Source organism: Corvus brachyrhynchos, unplaced genomic scaffold, assembly GCF_000691975.1.
Source record: "Corvus brachyrhynchos isolate BGI_N302 unplaced genomic scaffold, ASM69197v1 scaffold97, whole genome shotgun sequence".
NCBI lineage: Eukaryota > Metazoa > Chordata > Aves > Passeriformes > Corvidae > Corvus > Corvus brachyrhynchos.
Genome location: NW_008239758.1, coordinates 2,859,232 through 2,880,119, shown reverse-complemented (window position 1 = coordinate 2,880,119; position 20,888 = coordinate 2,859,232). Strand labels below are relative to the sequence as shown.

The following is a 20,888-nucleotide window of genomic DNA, read 5'->3' as shown; positions in this document are numbered from 1 at the left end:
TCTCTACAAATAACTACAAGAGTGTAATAAACAAAGATGGGTAGTTGGGTAAAAGACACGGTACATACTGCAGCAGCTTCCTAGTCCAATAAACTAATCCATTGCCAGAGCACAAGTTCCCTTGGGATCTCAAGCATAGGGGACAATCCCCTGGAAATATCCAGCTCATTTCCCTCTATCCATCCAAACTGGCATTGCCAGGGTCTTTTTTCTTGCTGGTTGCTCCAAGCACATTCAATTTTTGCAGCAGTTAGCACAGCAGTGGCATGTTTTACCAGCTCTTTGCATTGTGCCACTGCTCTCAGCTTCCCTCTCTGTTTTCTTGCCATATTCTGTCCTCTCCACAGGCTTGCCCTTGCCTGGTCATTTCCTCTTTGATTGATAGATTTTAAAAAAAGCCTTCAGCCACCAAGTTGCTAATTCATAGGAAACACCTGATCTAAAAGCCTCTATATTCCCTTTCTACCATAAAAAAAAGATAAATGTCCTCCACATTCTCCACCCTTAATTCCCTTTCCAGTTTCACGCCATCCTCCCCTCTGTAACAAATTGTGCTGGGCACTGGCAGTCTCTGTGCTCTGGAGCTTGCAAATCCTGCTCTGTTCTACTCTTCTTATTCCATTTTCCACAGCTGAATGCCCTAGGAAGGACCCTACATGCTCCTTCATTCTCTGAAATACCTGACACAACTTTGGAAACTACTAGAATAAATATGGATCCTTTCCATTTACTGCTCTGCAGCCTCCACAGCAATCTGCTCTTCAAACACATGTATAGCTGCCTTCTATGTGTACAGCTGTAAAATGATGGTATCCTCATAATTATATTTGGTCTTTTGAGAATTTTTGCTCTTTTATCTCTACTTTCCTTTTCTCCATTGTTTTTTCTCAGTATCACACAGTTTGAAAGCGACCGGTACTAAATATGCAGTACAAAATAACTGCTTTTATTACAGCTATGAAGATTTACACCTTTTATGGCATCAATTTGTGTAGGGGAAAAAAGCCATTTCATAAGTTAAAGTATAATTTCATCCTTAAGATGACTGCTTCATGATTGCCTTATTATTATAGATGGTAAAAAGATAAGTTGGTTCTCCAGGACCATTATCAGCCAGTACATGAGGGTATGTGAAACCAGTCAGTGCTGTCTGTCCAGAGTGTGTTTTGCATTGTTTTACATAGTAAACTAAGTACTGATGTACACAGGATTTTTAGTTCAGCTGATGAATAAATAAAAGGACCCAGATGGCAAGCAGACTAAAAATTTGCTTTTATCATAGGTGCATTAAGAGCATCCAAGTCCCTGCAATCTTCCTATTTCTTTTTCCCAAAGCACACACAAAGAAATTATTTAATAAACCCCTAAATAAACTGATGAAATGTGAACTAGTAAAACCAGTTACCTTAGTCTAGTATCTGGCCTTTTAAATTCAAAACAGAATTTTTGAGATAAACACCGTAAACAAACATTTTCATAGTTAAGATGATGATCCATAGTTCAGTGTAGCATACAAATATTCTGCCTTTTTTTTACTGATTTCTCGTTTCCAAGCCCCCTGTGGGAACAAGCCTGACACACCTGTACAGACAAGGACTCCCCTCACCTGGGAGCCTTCCAGGCCGTTCCAGACTTCTCCAGACGATGGCGCACCGTTCCCAGCGTTAACAAACAGCTGGGCGCTGGGGAGGGCCAGGGGGACTTGCCGCGGGCAAGGGAATATAATTTGTTACACATTCTAGAAATGTCTTATTAGTAAGTAAAGAAACAGCAAAAACACTCCAAAACACCCCCCAACCTAAAATACGCCCCCACCAAACCTTCTTATTTTTTTCCTGAAAATAGCAGAGGGGGATTTAACGTTATCATGGATGCAATAAGGAAAAGCACATACCTAGCACAGATTGGCTAATCTATTACCGGGAAGGAGTTTAGATACTTCTTGAAGGCATATACGGGTAAACACCATAAAATACATGCTCCAGTGCCTTCCTCCAGTTAGAAACATCTAATAAAAAAATCATATGAGTAGAAATTAGTTGAGGCTACAGATACCTGAAATGTAATTAGAACAGATTAAATGCAAACAAGGTAAGTTATCAAGCAAGCCCTTTGTTTCTATGAAAACAAGTATTCCTTCTTTGGGGTGCTGAATTCATGTTTCCAAGACAACAGATGCTGCCATCTGAAGCATTGCTGACTCTGCTTTTTTTGTGAAGAATCAGAGGACACTTTCAATCAAAAACATAAAGTGAGGGAAAAAATTTTGTTTTAAAGTAAGCAGGTACAATTATAAATGTCAAATATTGTTATGTTTACACACTGCAATTGCTAGTACACTGGTGGTTTTGGATTTAGTTGAACAGACTTCAGAGAGAGAAAATTCAGATGACGGGCTGATGAACTCAGAACCACAACTTCCTTCCAGTAAAGTCTTCTTTCATTTCTTCAAGCTATTAAGCAATTCTGTATTTTCTAAGCTTTTGCACACACCTTAAACTGGAAACAGAAATTACCCAACCAGTTACACACTGGTTTCTTTCTTTCTATTTGCTTTAAATAGAACCTAGATGGACTCAGTTAGGATGGTTTTCAAGCAACCTAGCTTCCTCAACTTGCCACAGAGCGAAGTTCAAGTCATAGAATAGAAAATTCAAAGGAAAGTAACTCTCTGCTTATCAAAAGTTAAAGGTTCATGGGTAGTTAGCTGTAAATGAAGATATGTTTTAGATATGCTCACTTGTGAATAGCTATGCAGGATATCTCGTTACGTTAACTCTATTAATAAAGTGTCTTTGTAAAGCAGCAATGAAAGCAGAGTATTTTTCCTCCACAGACTTGCTACATTTGAGATTCTCTGAGGAGAGGATCAAGAGAAGAGGCAATTCCTAATTTTATCTGTCAGAGCTAGAAGGAAGCTGCTCATGGAGGTGGAGTAATAACAAAATTAAATCTCAACAATTAGCCCACCACCTGCTATGGCTAAGTAGAGGTATTCATACTGCAGGGTTGTTTGCCTGGATTTTTTTTTTTTTTTAATTTTTTTTTTTTTTTAATTTTTTTTTTTTTTTAATTTTTTTTTTTTTTTAATTTTTTTTATTTTTTAAGAGTTCATATCTTGTTTATGATACAAGGTGTGTTCGTGTGCAAAAAAAGGAAGGAGGGGAGAAAACATAAAGCCAGATCATGTGGGTTCTGCAGATAGCAACTGGGAAACATTAGACTCCATTACATTACCATGCAACCAAGTATGACTCATACTGTACCTGTGGTGGTCCAACACCAATTTCCTTTACAGACTGCAGCATTAATTGATCTGTTGTGCGGTTCAACTTAGTTCAACTAAGACATCTGATGGTTTTACAGTCATTTTTCTCTTAAACAAGGTATGTTTTACCTGTCTAGCTTATACCACAAACTTTCATTACTGCATGAAAAAAAGAAAATTGGAGTGTTGCCCCCATCTCCCTTCTTTGTTGGGTTGCCAGACTTTATCTGTTTAGTGAAGAAGAAAAAAGCTCAGTAAGTAAAGAACTTATCTTACTTTTTGCTAGTTTAAAACTGATTACACTTTTCTTCAACAAATGTATTGCAGCTACAGCAATACCCCTGTGCTGTACTATTCCTTAAGGAATGCATGTTACACCTGTGGCACGGCCAGCCACACAACTGTGAGGATTTCTAGAAGCAGATAGGAAGGTTCTTTTTGGTTCTTTATTGAGGGAATCCATCTATGACTTTGATGGTAATTTTTGTTTACCGTAGAGGGTGTACACCTATGCCCTTTACACCTACTGAGAAGTGACACTCTCAACAGTATATGCTCAAACACAAACTTCCTTGTAACACCCTGTTTTGTGTAGTGCAAAAGCTTCCTCTTTGAACTAATACAAACACAGGAGCTTGAGCAGAGACATGCCCAGTTCTTAAATGTTTTAACTTTTCTTAAGAGAGAATTTTCAAAAAACATGTACTAGTACATAAACACAACCACTACAATTTTTACTGTATTAATTCCATGCCTCCCTGAAATCAGTATAAAAACATTCACCTAACTTCAAACTAATGTTTCTTCATCTACTTTGTACAACATGCTATTGTAACGCTGGAAATATGACCACAAGTTTGGCAATGACCAGAACTGCAAATCATTATGACTAGGATTGTGCTGCGGATTTCTGCTTTTGTAAGGTGGATACCGCAGTCTTGAAGACAAATTAATTTTTTCTGACGATAACGTTTCATTCAAAGCATTCCCAAGAAGAAAACTAAACACAGTAATGGCAGCATAATGCTAACATATTTAATAATGCTAACAGCACAGGCAGCATAGTGCTAAGTGTCTTCAAAAATACTTAGGCTTTACTGAATTTTAGGAGTCACCTCAGAAGGCAAAGATGCATCATTAAATGAAACCGTTTTAACAGCTTCAATAAAACCCCACCTTTCCATTTGTTTTAATGCAGTGAATATGTGATTTATCAGCAGTGGATGACTTTGCTTTTCTTTGGCAAACTGATAAGATTTTTCTGTTACTATCAGGGATCAGGACTTTTTGCATTTACTTCCTTGTTTGTGCAGCAGCAGCATCAGATAAAGGATGGTGTTTATTAGTTACCTGCCTACTGGAAATACATTTAATTCAATTAAAGAAGTGACACCCAAAAGGAGATCAAGAATGTGATAGTTTTGCAAAGCTTGAACTAATTTATTTATATGCAAGAAGTTTTTCAGACTTGTGTGGCTTTCTGACCTCTCAGCTAATACAGAACCTTGCAACAAAAAATTCACATAGGATACAATACTGAAACAGGAAGGGAAAGAACTCCAGTTTTCACTAACACTGTGCTGTTGACAGTCTCTGTTATAATCTAGCGGGGAGGTAAGTGTTCCTCATTTACACCTCACACCATGCACCAGTACTTTCTGAAGATAAAATACAGCTCTGTGCAAAAGGCTGATGCAGCCCTCGAGCCCACAGTCCACCTATGGAGCACCAGAACAGACTGGTCTTGTGCCAAATACTGTACAAATGAGTAAAATGATACAAAATGGCTTGAAAAGCAAAGACTTCTACAGAACTGTAACTGAGAAGTGGGATGCAGGCAGCTCTACCTCGTGACTGCATGCTTTCATGATTTAGGCAATGCTGACAGGATTGCTACAGAGCTCTGGTCCCCAGAGTCTAATTTTGATGCTGTATCCTAATGACTTATCCTCCAGAGTCTCTAGATCCTCAGTTTACCATCCTCTGGTAACAGCAATGTCTGTGCAGAATTCCCATGCCCTTCAGCAGGGAATTCAGATTATAAAATCAACGGCTGTGATACAAGTTCCAAGTCCAAGAGCTATCATCTCCCTCCCCCACTTCAGCAACACTTGGGGTCAGTGAAGTCAGCAAATCTGCCTGAGTGAGCGCTAAGGGAGTTTGAACTTACAGAAACTATGTCTTCTAATTACTCAGAAAATACACAAATGAAAAAAAGCAGTTTCTGCCTGGACTGGCACTATCAGTCTGCCATGCCACAGGAATCACGATGATTTATAGTGCTTAGGATTAAAAACTGCCAGACCACTTCAGGTTTGGAGTTACACAACGCGAACAAATTGTTTTACCATTTACCTGCAAAGAAACAACCAGATGAGCAGAATTTCAGTTACAGAACAGCCCCTACTCAAAACAAAAGGTATCTAGATAGAAGTGGGTGAGCAAGAACCTCCCATAATATTATTAGCTGATACGGCCTTTATTTTTCTGCAGCAGCATAATTTAGAGAGAGCTTTCAGTGGAATGGACCCTACATGCCAACATAGTGTTAATTTGTCAACAAATTAAAAGAAAAACTGCAAATGTTTTTATGTGAGTCTACTGAAAGATAATGCATGCTTATTATTTGTGCTTCATTTTTTTAAAAAATGGAAAGAATTTTAAAGCACTTTTGTTATTTATACATATAATGAAAATATAGAGATTTCTTCTTGAAATGTTTACAATCTATGTATCCTTATTGTTATTAGTAAGGCTCCTCTTTTTTTCCCCCATGATGCATTTATTACAATCCATCAGCATAAATAAAGCAAAGCAGAAGAGGAAAGAGGGAGAAGGAAAGCAAACATTACAAGCAGGGCCTTCTCTGCTTAATTTCTTAGTTTAAACCACCAGCCTAACTATATTTTGATCTACTCATTAGACGTGTAACTTTCTAGAACACAGTGCAGGTACACCAATAAACAGTAGTAATAGTAGAAATAAATTAGGCCAAGAAAAATCTAAGTTTTTCTGATGTGTTTGTTTTGATGGGTGAGACAGAAAGAGATTTGGCAAGAAGAAAATATGTGCCAACAAGTGAAAAAAGAAATGAGTCTCAATAGAAAATAGGGAGGAGGATATGAGTGGCAGCAAGCAAGTCATACCAGAGTCTAGAAATATTCTATATCAAATATTTCAAGTTGAAGTGATTTTTCTACTGCTTGACAGCCAATAAAAGTGGAAGCACATGTATCTGAATTTTAACAGATGTTCACAAGTACTTTTTAAACCTATGGAAAGAAGGTCACAAAAGTGACTTGCTTTATCTTAAAAATGTTGCATGATGAAGCCTAAATTATTTATACAGACCTTTTAGGAAACATTACACACTGTCAAATCTTGGCCATGAGCAGCAGAAATGGTACTGCCAGCCAGGACAGGAGCACGCCTGCCAGCCCAGCACCCCAGCCCTGGCTGTCACTGCTGCTGCTGCACAGCCCAGCCTGTTCATGGGGCTCCACACACAGAGCCACCAGCCAGGACAGCCAGGACACCTCCAAGGATTCTGGACACAGCCTGTGCAGTGTCACAGCCCCCGAATGGAGGCCACGGAGCTGGCCTGATGCACCAGGCCAAACCTTGGAAGTCTTAAACAACGTGAAAACCAACACCAAACCAAACCCTTTTTCATGCCCCCATTGCTAAGAGACGAGGGTTTATTTAAATTTATTTGGTAACCTGGCAGTGAAGGCCAGTACTGGCCTATATCCTGAGACCCAGACAAACGGTCTCTTGGGCTCCCAACCAGGGGCCTGCCACCCCCACTGTTACACCTTGTTCACATGGCCCTCAGTCCCCACACAGGCACTGTGGTGATGCTGCAGCACAGCTCTCACTCTTTAGAGTGAAATTTGTCCCAGGCCCTGGGCACCCCATGCTGTGAGGGGCCCTCACACGTCCTGGGTGAGCCCCGAAGAAGGGCAGCACCTCTCCAGTAATTTCTCTGGTCAGAATGTATGCACAACAAAATTATCTGAAAGTAAAAGATAATGAAACCAAATCCCTTGTTCATCTGGGCAAGGTCCAGCATAAATAGGGTTGGTACAGCCGTGGTGAGGGTGTGTGATCTTTGGTCAGGGCGAGGTGCGCAGGCGAACGTGCTTTGGACACGGTGTCAGCTCACGGCCTTGCAGGTGCCATTACTGTGATGGCTACTTCCCGATGGAGAGAGCTTTGGGCAAACAAGCTGCCTGCTCCCTGTTAACATCAGCACCTGAAGGGCAACACTCACCATGTCCAACCACAGTGCCCAAGGCTGGGCCAGCAGTATTGCTTTTATTTCTATTTCAGTTACACTTTTTATGGGATTTCATTGTCTGTGTGCTCCTGTATGGCAGGGATGTCTGGACAGCAAAGGCTTCAGACAGCAAATGAAAACTGTGCCTTGTTTGTTTAATCTGAAAGCTTTTTTGGGAAGTGTCCAACACCAAATATTGGCTGGATTCAGTGAATCATTCCCATTACTCTTGTTTGTTTTCCACAGCTAGTCCTAGGTTCAACCACCCTCTGTAGTGAGGCAGACAACTGCAGGATGAACCACTTCCTTCAACAGTTGCATCAGGCCCCTCTGTAAGTTACTATTTTTGCAGAAAGCTCGCACACCAGTGAAATAACCAGAGAGTGCAGAACTACACTAATAGCACCTTGTGGCAGAGAAATGCAGGGGGTCAGAAGGAGAAATGCTGATACTGGGGCTATCACACGCAAAGAAACCAAAAAACTCAACACAGCTCTCTGATAACCACACCACCACAAGATCTGCAGTTTTAAGGCCTTGAAGCACTATTGTAATACCAAAACTAGTAATTCATTGTATGGACACTGCAAAAAGCAACCTTCTAGTCTTCTGTTCTTCCAGAAAGCTATTTACAAATAGACTACTTAGAAAAGTTAGAAAAGCATGGCCATAGATTCTAATGATGCATTTCTAATAGTGATTATAACTACTAAAACACATTTCTAATGGTTTCTAACCTATATTTAAACTCAAACAAGCTAGTGAGCATTTTTATTAAACTTTGTAGGTAATATGAAATTCAGAAGTGATATAGTTCCATGGAAACGTACTAATTAGAATGAGCAAAGATGGTCACTGTTAACAAAAAAAAAAGCCAAAACCAACCAGAAAACCCAAACCAAAACCAAGAACAAAGTGGAGTAGGAGACAAATGGGGAGAAACAAGAAAGTTGTTGAATTGTTTCAATACCCTCTAAATTGTTCATGGAATAAAAACTCATGGGTTTGCATAGCACAGATCAGCGAAGTCTTACTGTTCTCATAAACATCAGCTCATAAAATTCAGCCAACTGAATCTTTACTGTTTGTGGAATAAGGAAATAATGTGTATATTGTTTTATAGATTTATATTGAGAAGCTGAGCAGGGAGATGCAGTAATTGCCCTTGGTGTACTCTACTTTTAAACAAAAATCCTCCTCTCTGCAGGAGACAGATGCACTGTCTGCGATGACACAGAGATCACACAAACCCCCAAGAACTTTAACAATATTCATAATCTTCTTGAACTGCAGAAAAATATTTTGATTTCTTACATTGTGTGAAAATCGTCCCCCAAAAAATCTATATTAATAAAGAAAAACAGAACAGCTAACAAAGCAAAACAGTTTATTACCAGAGCTGTTATGCTTCAGGACAGCATAAGAGAAACAACAACCTGTGACTGATAGCAATCACACTGCTTACTGTGCTACTGGAAACATCACTGAAATGTGGCTAAATACAAAAATTAACTAAAAATTACTTACACTTATTTCCTCAATGTGGACAGATACTTAGGTCACAGTATTTGCAGACCAAACAAGTGACTTACTGAAGAACAAACTCATTAAATTAATGCACCAGCTCAGAGCACAGCACTTTGTTTTAGGTACAGTCCAGCAGAAATATGGAAATACAGAGAAGTATTTTAAAATGTTTTCTGTTTTAAAATCCTTAAAGCTTGTATTCCTCAGAGCACTGTATTTTTGTGGTTCTATGCTATCCAATCTTCTTGGAATGTCATTCCTTAAAATGAAAGCTAAGGACTTATTCTGAAGACTAGTAGTTACTCTCACTCTAAAACATAAATGCTGAGTCATCCTTACTTGATAAACAAATATTTGTGCAACATTTAAACTATTTTTTTTTCCTTGGTGGAAGAAAACATAAAGCTTCTGAAGCCAAACTATCTGAGAATTCAGGAGACAGCTTTTCTAACTTAAGCTTGTCATTGCTGCAGCAGAGTAACCTAAAGCACTTGATTATTACTCATTTAAGGGGACTTTTTCCAATTAGCAGTTGTTTCACTTTTGCTTTCTTCCTCACAGAAAGTAATATGAATTCTGAACACCCATTGTAAAGGAAATGTGGAATAGATTGGGAGACTGCTCAGAAGAGGGCACATCCAGAAAATATCTACAAAAGGACTGTTCTGCCATTGGATGCATCTATTATCTCATTAATTTACTGGGAGTCTGCCTATTACATTCTTTCCCTGGCCAATCCACAAGCAACACACAGAAACTTAAAGAGGAATTGTCTCTTCACAGAATCATTTCTAATTTCAATCTATTAGTTTTTATTTGATAAAGGAGATATTCCTAACAGCAGGTAAAAATCTTTAAATTGAAAAAAAATATTGTTAACTGTGCAGTATGTTGGAGCTCACACTCAACCAACCTCGCACAAAAAGAAGAAATTAACACTGTGTCGTTTTGGATAATGCAAGTTTTCTAATTCTAGTAACTTAAAAAAATTTAATAATGAGCAACATTTAAATACAACAGAAATTACCTTATTTTCATTTCCCTTCTAGCCACACTTAACTCTTAGGTTTTTAGGTTCTAAATCTGCAGTCTCAAATCCACCTTTAAATAACCTCTTGGATTCCTCAGTGGGTAAGTTTCAGCATTTGAAGCAGAACATTAGTTTTGACTTAAACTGTCACCACATCTAATACAGACAAGGAATGCAAGGGTACTTTATGAACACATATGCTGCCATACAAAGACATCCTCTGGCTATGACTTTGCTCTCTATATAGCATTGAAACACCAGGAATCCCAATTTAGAAAGGCTTTTGGGCAATTTACATGAAATGTATAAATTCAGAATTTATTTTACGAAAAATGAATAAAATGAGAAAACAAATGTATTTTGAAACAAACCCTGAAATTCTACAAAAACTGTGAAGGCTTTTTCAATCCATAACCACCATCTGAATATTCAACAATTTACATCAAATGCCTATTAAAAATTAATATTTTGAGTCAGATTTTTGGACTATTTGGATGCTGTATGCCAGCTTCTAAAGCAACATGAAACTCCTCATCCAGAGTCCAAAAAAATGTAGGGAGACCCTAAAAATGTAGCAGAAGCATTTCCGCACACTGATTTCAGTAGTCAAGTTTGTGCAGAAGTGATTCCACTAGATTCATAGGGTACCTTTTTGAGGCAACAGAAACTTCTCACTTCGTAAGCTTTTTGACCTTTTCCAGCTCTTCTATAGGCTGCCACTTCTGATTGATTGTTACCAGCTGGAAGAAATGGAAAATATGAAAGTTAGCAAAATCTCAGTGAGCATTTACTCCACTCCCACATCCCCCCATATCATACATCATCTTATTGATGAAGAAGTTCTCGTGGTTTTACATTTTCCTTTCAGAAATGTGCAACTGATAAGATAATAATTTTTTGAACAAAATCACTTGGATATTAATTAAGTAATAATGCCAATTTTGTTTTTCCTTATCCTAGCTGCTCTATTAAATTATGATATTTTTCCTTCAGGCTGCAGTACTCAAACATTCTTACTCAATTCTGTAATTCAGGAAAAAGGTAAGGGTAAACAGCACTTCCTCTATGCTCCAAATTTCCACTGTTATCAATGGAATTGAGTAAATGGATGTTTGGGGTGGGAATGGACATAGGAGAGCACCCAGAAGTTCGGCATAAATTCAAGATCAGACCTACAGTGTAACAGCTGAATCCTATCATTAGGTAATACAGTGAAGACATAAAGTAATGAATGAAGCATTTGTTTCTACTTTTAACTAGATATACATCAGCTTTACACTTGTTTCCTCATTCATATTTTGCTAGTTCTTAGACATTTAAAAGAAGTGATTCATTATGTTGGAAATGTATGCTATTTATACATATATTATACATAAAAATTACCTTCTGAGGCTTGGCAGGATCAATAGTCTCCCATGGTTCTGGGCTGCCAATCTTGTGAATGCTTTAAAAGGAGATAAAACAGGTATTATGTTTTAAGGTGTGTCCTTGCATGTATTTTCATATGAGCAGCCTATTGTCAATAGAGCTATTCACTTAAGCAAGGAGTTCCCTAAAACACAAGTTCACAGGTTTGGATACTCTGTTTTGAAATCTGGGTAGGAATCAGCGTGGCTTGCTTTGTTTGCAGTTTCCAAAGCACCAAGCAAGCCAGCACTGTTCACATATCATTGTGAGGGAAGCAAGCTGAAAAATCAAAACTGAATAAAGACACAAAGTAAGGGGACTTTTACCCTGACAGTTAAAATGCCTATTCCAATCACTTTAAAATAAATAAATAAATTCCCCAAAGCTTGAAGAGTACAGGATTTGGCTCCAATTATTAGCCAAGCCATTGGAACACTACCTTAAGTTAATACTATCAAATGCTCTTCTTATATACAACCCAATAGCCTGGTTGTAAAATATGTGCATCTCATCTACCTATGTGATTATATGAAATTCTTGATTAGAACATTTCAGACTTCTAATACCTAAATCAAAGAAAAAACATAATTATTAAATCAAAAGTTAGGAAATAACCTGGACTACACTCCAAATTAATTAATTTCTTCACTATTTACAATCTGCAGATACTTCAATCCTTACCAATACTCTGGAACATGCACCTGGCGTACTTTTTTTTATGGTGTAAAACATGATGGTCAGATACTTGGTTGAATAAAAAAAGGTTAGGGTGAGCTCTAAGCAGTAAGTTTTTGCTTACATGACATCAGATTTGCGGAATAGGGAATGGACACAAAAAGAGAACGCCCCAATTGCTGCGAAGGAAATTATTCCAGCCAGGGGAATAAGCTGAAAGATAAAATAGAGAAAAGAGCTGAACTTATGTCCTGGTTACACACCCACGAGCAGGGGGAGCAAGGGTTACACAGAACTAAGGAGGGGATTACCTGTTCATGTACATTACCTCTATATTACTCTTTACAGCACCTCACTTTTAATACGTGAATTTCACTTTTACCTCTATATCACCCTTCTCCACACCTCACTTTTAATACATGAACCTTAACGCGGGTCCCACTTCCTCGGGTAATCAAGTGGCACCCACGGTGCAGCTGCCCGAGCCCTCCGCATCCCTCCCCGCAGGCGGGTACCACAGCCCCGACCCCTCGGGCAAACTTACTTCTTTTTTGGTTTTAAGCGTGTGCAAGATGCCCCTGTTCATCCTGGCGGCGGCTGCGGAGCGGCACAAGTGTCGGCAGTCAGCGCTCCCCGAGTGCCCGGGAGGCTGCGGGCGGCGCCGGTGCCGGGCCCGCCCCGCGCTCCTTGAGCCTCGCGGCGCTGAGCTTCTGGATACAGGAGGGTCTTTCTCACAACAATCACAAATCCAGCGCGCCGCCAAACCCTCTCTCTCCGTGACTGCAGCACTCAAATCTGCCTTCTCCATTTACTCCTTTGTCTTCTTGTCTTTCCCCTTCTTAAAACAGCTGCCCAAACAGGGTATCTAGGCAAACGCCCAAGTGAGGACACAGCCTGCCTCTTCCAGAGCTCGCAGAGTGACCGAAGAGCAGCCCAGCGTCACCATGTCCCCTTGCGCTGCAGCAGAAGCTCAACCCAGGTCCAGGTTCCCATCACTTTATTGTGTACCACAGCTCCTATCACTTCCCAATATCCCTGAGAAAAACTCCTACCACTGGCAGGCTGGAGGTGACAGCAGGCGACTCCTGTCCATCTGTTTCTCCCCTTCTCTCTTAGCCACAGGAAAGCAGTGAGAGGGAGGAGAGGCCGCCTTCCCTGCATGTGCTGCTCGCTCCCTGCAGCAAGGAACAGACGTGACAGGGCACAGTGAGCTCTGCTGGTTCTTCTGGGGAGCAGGTGTGGAAATTAAGCAGCAGCATCTTGGAGGGCAAAGCAGCTGGCAGCATTTTACTGTAACAACTTTCAGGTCCAGCAATTCTAATGCAAGCTCTCAAACACTGGAAAGCAAAACAGAGTTTTCATACTTTTTTATCAGCACTGCTGCTGAGAAACCTTTGCGTATTTGGGAAGTTCACGAGCACTGACTATTTGTTGCCACCAAAAAAGTGACAGAATGGTCCTTTCTATAAAATGGTGATGAAAGCCACCAAGCTATAGGGCAGTTGTTTGTATCTGAACCCTTTTCTAGGTTACAATGGCTTCTACTACTGCCTTTTGCCCTCCTCAGTCACCAGCTGCCTTGAACTTCTTTTTGTGATCCGTCTCACTATAAACCACACTCAGCACAGTCCCTAGTGTGCCTGTTAAGAGAAAGAAATATTTGCCAGTGGGCTTATAACTTCTGAACCCCAGCTAAAATAAGAAACTATCTTTGACAGTGGTGTATTCTGTTCACAAGCATTTTCACTGGGAAAAGATAGTAAAAAATAATAAAAACCTTCCTACTCTTTTAAGTTAAAATGCACACTTACATACATGTAATACCAATTCCCTTAGATCTGAGTATTTTAGAAGGTGACCAACAAAAATGTATTGACAAAGAATGGTTGGGTGGGGAAAATAGTTCTGCAGAAACTGTCATTAAGCAAACTCTTTTTTTTCTAAAGAAGAAATTACTATAGTTTGAGTTGATTACACACTTGTTACCTGCTTACTCAATTCACATGTTTGTACAGTAAGCAGTAACTAATCTAAAATTACTCCCAAAAGCCCTGACTTCCAAACCTACACCAAGGAGTTAAGCTCTGACAACCTTTTCACTGCCACTGGAATCTTCTTGTAAGAAAGTAAGCCTGTAGATAGGCACATAAAAACCACCTTACATTATATAGAATAGGGCTTACTTCCTCCTATTTAATCTCCTGAAAGCTTTTCTATTTCTTAAATACTTGCTGTCTTTTGGAGACTTCACAACACATTTTAAATTTTCTTAATACGCCATTTTTGTACTTAAAAGTAGGAAATCTACATTAACACTAAGCTGTTCCACAGTTTTATCTAAGTATCTCAATGACTTGTTCCATCAGATATAAACCTACCCAAAGCAAACAAGATTTTCATTTATTATTCATTATTGAAATTGCAGAACTTTTCACAAGTGAAACTTTACTGTATTTCAAACACTCTGAAAACTATGGTAAGTACAGTATTAAAAAAGCAGGAAAGATGCAAACCTTTTCAAAATCTTTGTAATATATTTAAAAATACTTATGCCACTCCTTTTTAGATTCAAGAGACTAATTCTTGATTAGAGAATTTTTCATAAAATTCCAAGTCTTTTATGTTTAAAGATGGTTTTACAGTCTTCAACGATTTCACAAAATGTTCCTGTTTGACAGCAGTTGCTTCAAGTCCATTCTCTTGCAATGCCAACAAAGCAGCCTTTAAAAGAAAAAAAAACAACTTAAAGTCCCTATCATGTTTTGAATTGCAAAGAACATTCTAAGTATTCTAAAATATTTTACAAGGAACAAAGTATTAAAGCATCTGAAAACAGCATTGTGTAACTGAACAGGTATTAAACAACAGATAAAGATCCAAGTAAGGTTACCATAACTTTTTAATTCTCTTTTTCTGTCTGGATTAAACAATACATCCTTTATCACTTATATATTTGGATTTTCTTACTAGTCTTCTGTCTTTTATACAACTCAACACAAATTCTGGATTTTTCTTCTCATTTTTTTCCTCTCTAGCCTTGACAGTATCTGCTAATTTCAGCTTGCAGGAGAAAGAATACAATTCACCTAGATCTGAGTATGGATTAGAGAGGGCCACATGAAATAAAGGGTAGTACAGTTCCTTAACTTCTAGTAAATTATCACAGACAGACTTTATTCTTATTTGGCTTTTTTATTTAAAGAATGAACCCTTGTTCAGTTCTTCTGTTTCAAAGATTTTCTTTGTATTTTCAATGCAAACTGTGAAAGAACCTGTACTACAGATGGCTTGGTAACATCTATGAGTTATCTCTTTTTTTTTCAAAGTTGTTATTTAGAGTCTATTTCACAGATGAACCAGGAATATGTCTTACCTCCTTGCACAGATTTTCAATATCAGCTCCAGAGAAGAGGTCTGTTAGGACTGCCACGTCTTGTAAGGACACATCAGTATCTAATGGAATTTTTTCAGTGCAGATTTTCAAAATGGAAAGTCTTCCCTGTAAATTGGTGCACATTGTATAAGAAAACAAAACCAAACAAACCAAAAATTAATCTTTCTCTAAAGCAGTACCAAATTTGAAATTAGAACCACGGAAAATCCAGGAGAGTACCAAAACTACCTGGTTTTAGTGGAAGAATAAAATGCTGTCAATGGAGATAATGCTCTTCTGGTTGTCTCATATACTTAAGGTCTGATATTCACAGTTACTCCTTATTACATGAAAACACAGCATTTTAGACAGAACAGGCCTGATTTGGCATGGTTTGGGTCAGCTCTTTCTGTGAAGCTCAGGACAAGTAGCTACACTACCCTTGGAAAAAGGGCACAAAAATTATTTGAAGCAAGGACAGACAACTTATTTTGGTATTTCCTGAATTGTAGTTTTATTTTGTAAATAAGTATTTTCTCTTTTCCATATGCAATACTATAACTACCTACACCAGTTAAAATGCTATTAGTGCTTAAAAGACAAGTATCTTTATTCCTTTTTAAATTTCTTCATTGTACCTTGAATTTGGTGACTGATCTCTAGCGAAAAACCCATCAATTGTTAAATATGTTACAGGAATCTGCCCCCTTTGCTCTTGAAGTATGGTGGCAATGAACATCTTCCCCTTTTAAGCCACATCCATATGTATGTGTAATACCTTCAGATCTGGAGGTGGAATATAGATCATCTTGTCCAGCCTTCCAGGACGGAGTAAGGCATCATCCAACAGATCTGGTCTATTTGTTGCAGCAACTACCATGAAATCTTTGTTTAAAGCTTCCTGAAACTCCAGCTGAGTAAGAGATCAGATAAACAAATTAGTGCAACATGGTTAAGACAGGTAATATCTGAAGATATCAGTTAACTACCAATGAGAACAGGGGAAGGGCAAAAAGGTCATGTAATTTTTCATGGAGTTCTTTTCCCTTCAATATTAGTATTTTATCTTTCCTGAGGTAAAAAAATGCCTTGGTCTAGGGCAGATGACATGACAAAGAAGAAATTATTATCTGCCCTGGCAATAAATGAAGATTTTTCTTTGACCAGATTGAAAGAAAGTACTTTTACATGCAAAAAATTCAGTATCCTACAATTCTGGAACTGTTTTCTTTCATTATTCTCCCAAAGATTATCATAAGAAGAAGAAATTTATATCCAAAATAGCTAAATATTACATGTAGTGAACAATTCACTGACAAGTGAAGGTACAACTTTTTGTTTAAGTAAGTAACTGATCACAACTGTGCTGCTTTTGTATGCATTATGTGTGAGAAAGAACTGCAAATGAAGTAGGGGAAGTACTTATAAAAAGTAAGCTCAGGGAGGAACTTGTTTTAAGAGTAAAAATCGCACACTCAATCTAAAAAATTACGTTAGTGCCAAGAAAAGGATTTTGGTGACAGAAGATGAACCCCAACCAGTAATGCTCATTAGCCTGTGTGGGTATTTTGTCCAAACAAGGTCTCATTGAGGAACAGTGTATGTAAAAACAGTCAGCAGCCCAGATACAGTATTTCCTAAAATCTAGTAATTATGACAGAGTAAAAGAGCTTCTTGCATGTTTTTGAGGATTTTAGATTTAAAATGGGAATGCCAACAACTAAGATTTTTTAAGCAACTGGACAGCATTTCTCATTCTTCCTGTACAGAAAAGGGAGCATAAATACCTTTCTTTCCTCGTCACTTTGCTCTTGGCACTGAGCCTCAAGCTGTAGCTTGCCTCCTCTTCTTTCTGTAACCTTCAGCCCAACCCCATCCAATTCATTGAGAAGAACAGAAAGAACCCGCTCTGAGACACCATGGCCAGCTCTGCCCTGTGCCCGACATCCCAAGATAGAATCAATCTCATCTAGGAATATTATTGCTGGAGGATTTGCTCTTGCTTGGCGAAAAACCTTTGAACAAATGTTAATAAAGTAAAACATTAATGTCTGCATTCTATCAGGTAAGGTGAAAAAAAATCCCACTTACATATACTCTGTATTTTACCTAACTTTAAAGGTACATTTGTAATGATTCTTAAGAGCTGTTCTGGCTAACATTTACTATTGGCAAATTCTGCTTCGTATTTACATTCTTAAATGAACTGAAAACAAAAGGGCAGAAATACTTTCAAAGTTTAACATGGTATAATTTCAGGGATAAATTCTCACTTTTTATAATCAGATGAGAGCTCTATCATCTTTTCAACAACAAAATTTAGGTCTAACTAATACTTTACAAAAATCAAGCAAAAATAAACTACAGACCTTATACAAATAAAAAACTGTACCTGAGACAAAATCTTCTCTGAATCTCCAACGTAAGGTGAGAACAGGTCAGCACCACTTACAGAGAGAAAGGAACAGTGACAACTCATGGCCACAGCCTTCACCAGCGTGGTTTTGGCACACCCAGATGGCCCATAGAGAAGAATACCCTTGGGATGAGACAGGCCCATCCTGGCAAAGGCCTCAGGAAATTTCATGGGCCACTCAATACTCTGTTGATACATAAAAAAGGCATAAAATTCTCAGTAACAAGTGATCAATAAAACTGCCAAGTCCATAATTTCCTCTCCTTGATACAAACATTAATTGGAAATCAGAGAATACTGATTTAGTCTTTCTTCATATAATGCTCCCTGCTTAAAGTTTCCATTTGAAACAGAACTAAAAGCAATCCTGAAGAGATAATACCCAAGTGCCATCCCTGGATAGATATTCAGGAACGGACAAATTATCTGGCTGCAAGTTAGGTCTTTTCCAGCTACTAAAAACATGCATATTTTCCCATGATATTACTATGCTGGGTGGTGGTATCTTGTGACTGCAAGATTTCTAACTCAAACATTGCAATAACTTCATGTAATGTTTAAAATACACTGCTAATTAGGTAATTGGCAAGAGAATTAATTTTCATAATGCAGCATGCAGAATACCGTGAAGCACACATTTATTAGAAATTAGCTGTTTTCCTAAATTCATTTAATACATTACCTGTTTTAACTTTAATTTCACATCTTCAAGACCACCAATTTGCTCCCAAGTCACAGGAGTACACTCTGTTAGTCCAACTGCACTTCGAAAAGAGGATGGTTGAATTTTTTTAAAAGCATCTTGGAAATCTCCCATGTTAATCATGGTTTCAGTTTCAGCTGAATCCTGAAAAAAGCCCAGATAGAGCATATTAACAATATTTTAATGTCATTCTTAAATGCTGCATTAATACACAAAACATTTCACGTAAGGCTAAATACAACTAAGAAGGAAGCCAATTCCTGATCTAATGAGCTTAGACACTGCAGGCACAAAAATGCAGAACAGAAATTAATGTTTCAGAGAAAACTACTACTCCCTAAATTATAGCTGCATCAGACAGTGATCTGCTAAATCAAATAGCTGCTTCTGGGGTTAACACACATCAAATCCTACAGTCTTCTGAATAAAAATTCAAAAATTGCCAAATTCATTTTCACCACACACTGAAGAATGTAACACATTTTATCTCAAACAGGCTAGTAAATGCCACTATTAAACCACAGATGCATTAACAGAACTAAGGTGAGAACTGAAAGGACTAGCAAACATAACATTTATATTTAGAATATGCTTGGTGTGAGCCTTCAACTTGTTGAGCTTTTCAAGTAAAGCTGAGTATAAACGAGGAAAGGGTAGTACGAGTATTACTGACATTGTTCTCAACTGATTTGCAACCATACCAAAGAGCTGTGGGACACAGCCTGCATAGCAGCTTCTCTGCAGAGTGCTGTAAGGTCAGCTCCCACATACCCAGTTGTCATTTCTGCCAGCTTAGCCAAATCAACCTCTGCAGAAATGGGCATATCAGATGTAAGCAACTGCAGGATGGATCTTCTCTGTGTAACTGTTGGGGTCCCAATAATAACCTACACCAAACAGAAGAAACAAAAGTTTTAAACAGATAATTTGCTATATTCATTTATTTTATAGACCTAGGCAAGCAATTTTGTCTCTGCTTTATATTGCCTACTGAAAATTTCTATATACTTCTATCCCAACCAAAGAGTTTTACAGGAAACCTACTTCCAGCACTATACAAAGGACAAGTATTTAAAATACCATTTACTTTTCAAGTGAACAGTGTTTGCATAAACAGTTGTTCATAAGACACTGTCAGACAGTGTTTATCAAGTCCCATAACACTGAAATAATAATTCCCTTACATCACAAGCACTAAATTAGATTAATATATAGGAAAAAATAAAACAGATAAACATTCATACATGATTGCAAACCTGGTAAAGCATCATTATAAAAATATATCTCAACAATCTATAAATCCTGGAAAATAACAAAAATTATAATTATGAAAGCATTAAAGAACTTGATTAAGCTGGAGACCTAGGAGTGGGTTTAGACAGAAAAATAAACAATACAAGCACAAGCACTGTGTGCTGTATAACTGCATATGTTTCTCTTCTTTGGACTACCAGGCTAATGGCAGTTTTCCAGAGTAGACCCAACCTCTGTTACTGAAGCCTGAATAGAAGTTTTGACACAAGAGGTTACTAGTTCCCTGTCACAATAAACCTTTAAGGAGAGATGTATAAATCTTCAATGTAGGATTTAAATGGAAAAAATCCAATCCTGTAAAGCTAAGCATCTGTAAGCAAACAACCCCCCTCGAGATCAGGTAAATTCAATGTCTTTATGACAAGCATAAAGACTTCCCCCGTCCATTTTCAAGTATATGGAGCTCTCAGTGTCCTGAGTAAAAAAAACCCAAAACAAACTTACCCAAGTTGCAGCAAAGTAAAGATAGAAACAAGACACCCATCTCAAACCTGTGGAATCCCACAATGAAACATGACTACAATAAGGAAAGAGAAATGTCAGTGTATGAGGAACAGCGTTTATTTACCTCTCGGTCAAATCTGCCAGGTCTTCTCAGTGCAGGCTCTAAGGCATCAGGCCTGTTTGTTGCTGCCACAATGACCATCTTACCCTCACTCCCTACACCATCCAGCAGTGTCAGCAACTGAGCAACAATACGATCTTCAGGAGCATTGTTGGAACTTCCTCGCTTTGGGCATAAAGAATCAATCTCATCAAAAAAGAGAATGGTTGGGCCCTCGTTTGACATCTCTCTGCCCTTTTCAAAGACTCTTCGCAGATTCTCTTCACCTTCTCCTGGTCTTGAACCATGGAGGGCTGGGCCACTGATGCCAATCAGATACGCACCCAGCTCT

At 38.3% G+C, this 20,888-nt stretch overlaps 2 protein-coding genes across 2 annotated transcripts in view; both read right to left on the bottom strand.

Moving 5' to 3' along the window:
* Positions 1 to 8,917: 8,917 nt before the first annotated feature.
* Positions 8,918 to 12,880, bottom strand: CUNH15orf48 (chromosome unknown C15orf48 homolog). Its single transcript, XM_008640043.2, has 4 exons — positions 12,731 to 12,880; positions 12,311 to 12,399; positions 11,488 to 11,548; positions 8,918 to 10,844 (listed from the first exon to the last, which is right to left on the bottom strand). Exons 1-4 carry the CDS (start codon positions 12,770 to 12,772, stop codon positions 10,776 to 10,778), a joined length of 261 nt encoding a protein of 86 aa, XP_008638265.1. The 5' UTR covers positions 12,773 to 12,880; the 3' UTR covers positions 8,918 to 10,775.
* Positions 12,881 to 14,555: 1,675 nt separating this feature from the next.
* Positions 14,556 to 20,888, bottom strand: part of SPATA5L1 (spermatogenesis associated 5 like 1) — a 7,290-nt gene continuing 957 nt past the window's right edge. The window contains 8 exon segments of the mRNA XM_017742546.1: positions 14,556 to 14,907; positions 15,560 to 15,685; positions 16,338 to 16,472; positions 17,347 to 17,574; positions 17,952 to 18,161; positions 18,658 to 18,822; positions 19,380 to 19,565; positions 20,561 to 20,888. The exon segment at positions 20,561 to 20,888 is cut by the window's right edge and continues 25 nt beyond it. Coding sequence (XP_017598035.1) covers positions 14,755 to 14,907; positions 15,560 to 15,685; positions 16,338 to 16,472; positions 17,347 to 17,574; positions 17,952 to 18,161; positions 18,658 to 18,822; positions 19,380 to 19,565; positions 20,561 to 20,888 — 1,531 coding nt within the window. The 3' untranslated portion in view covers positions 14,556 to 14,754.

Bases quoted from the DNA above. Each gene is read 5' to 3' on its own strand.
- CUNH15orf48 (XM_008640043.2), bottom strand. From the start codon at position 12,772: ATGAACAGGGGCATCTTGCACACGCTTAAAACCAAAAAAGAA. The intron at 12,400-12,730 runs GTAAGTTTGCCC...TTTATCTTTCAG, and splicing joins CGCTTAAAACCAAAAAAGAA to CTTATTCCCCTGGCTGGAAT. The intron at 11,549-12,310 runs GTAAGCAAAAAC...CTCCTTTTAAAG, and splicing joins TTCCGCAAATCTGATGTCAT to CATTCACAAGATTGGCAGCC.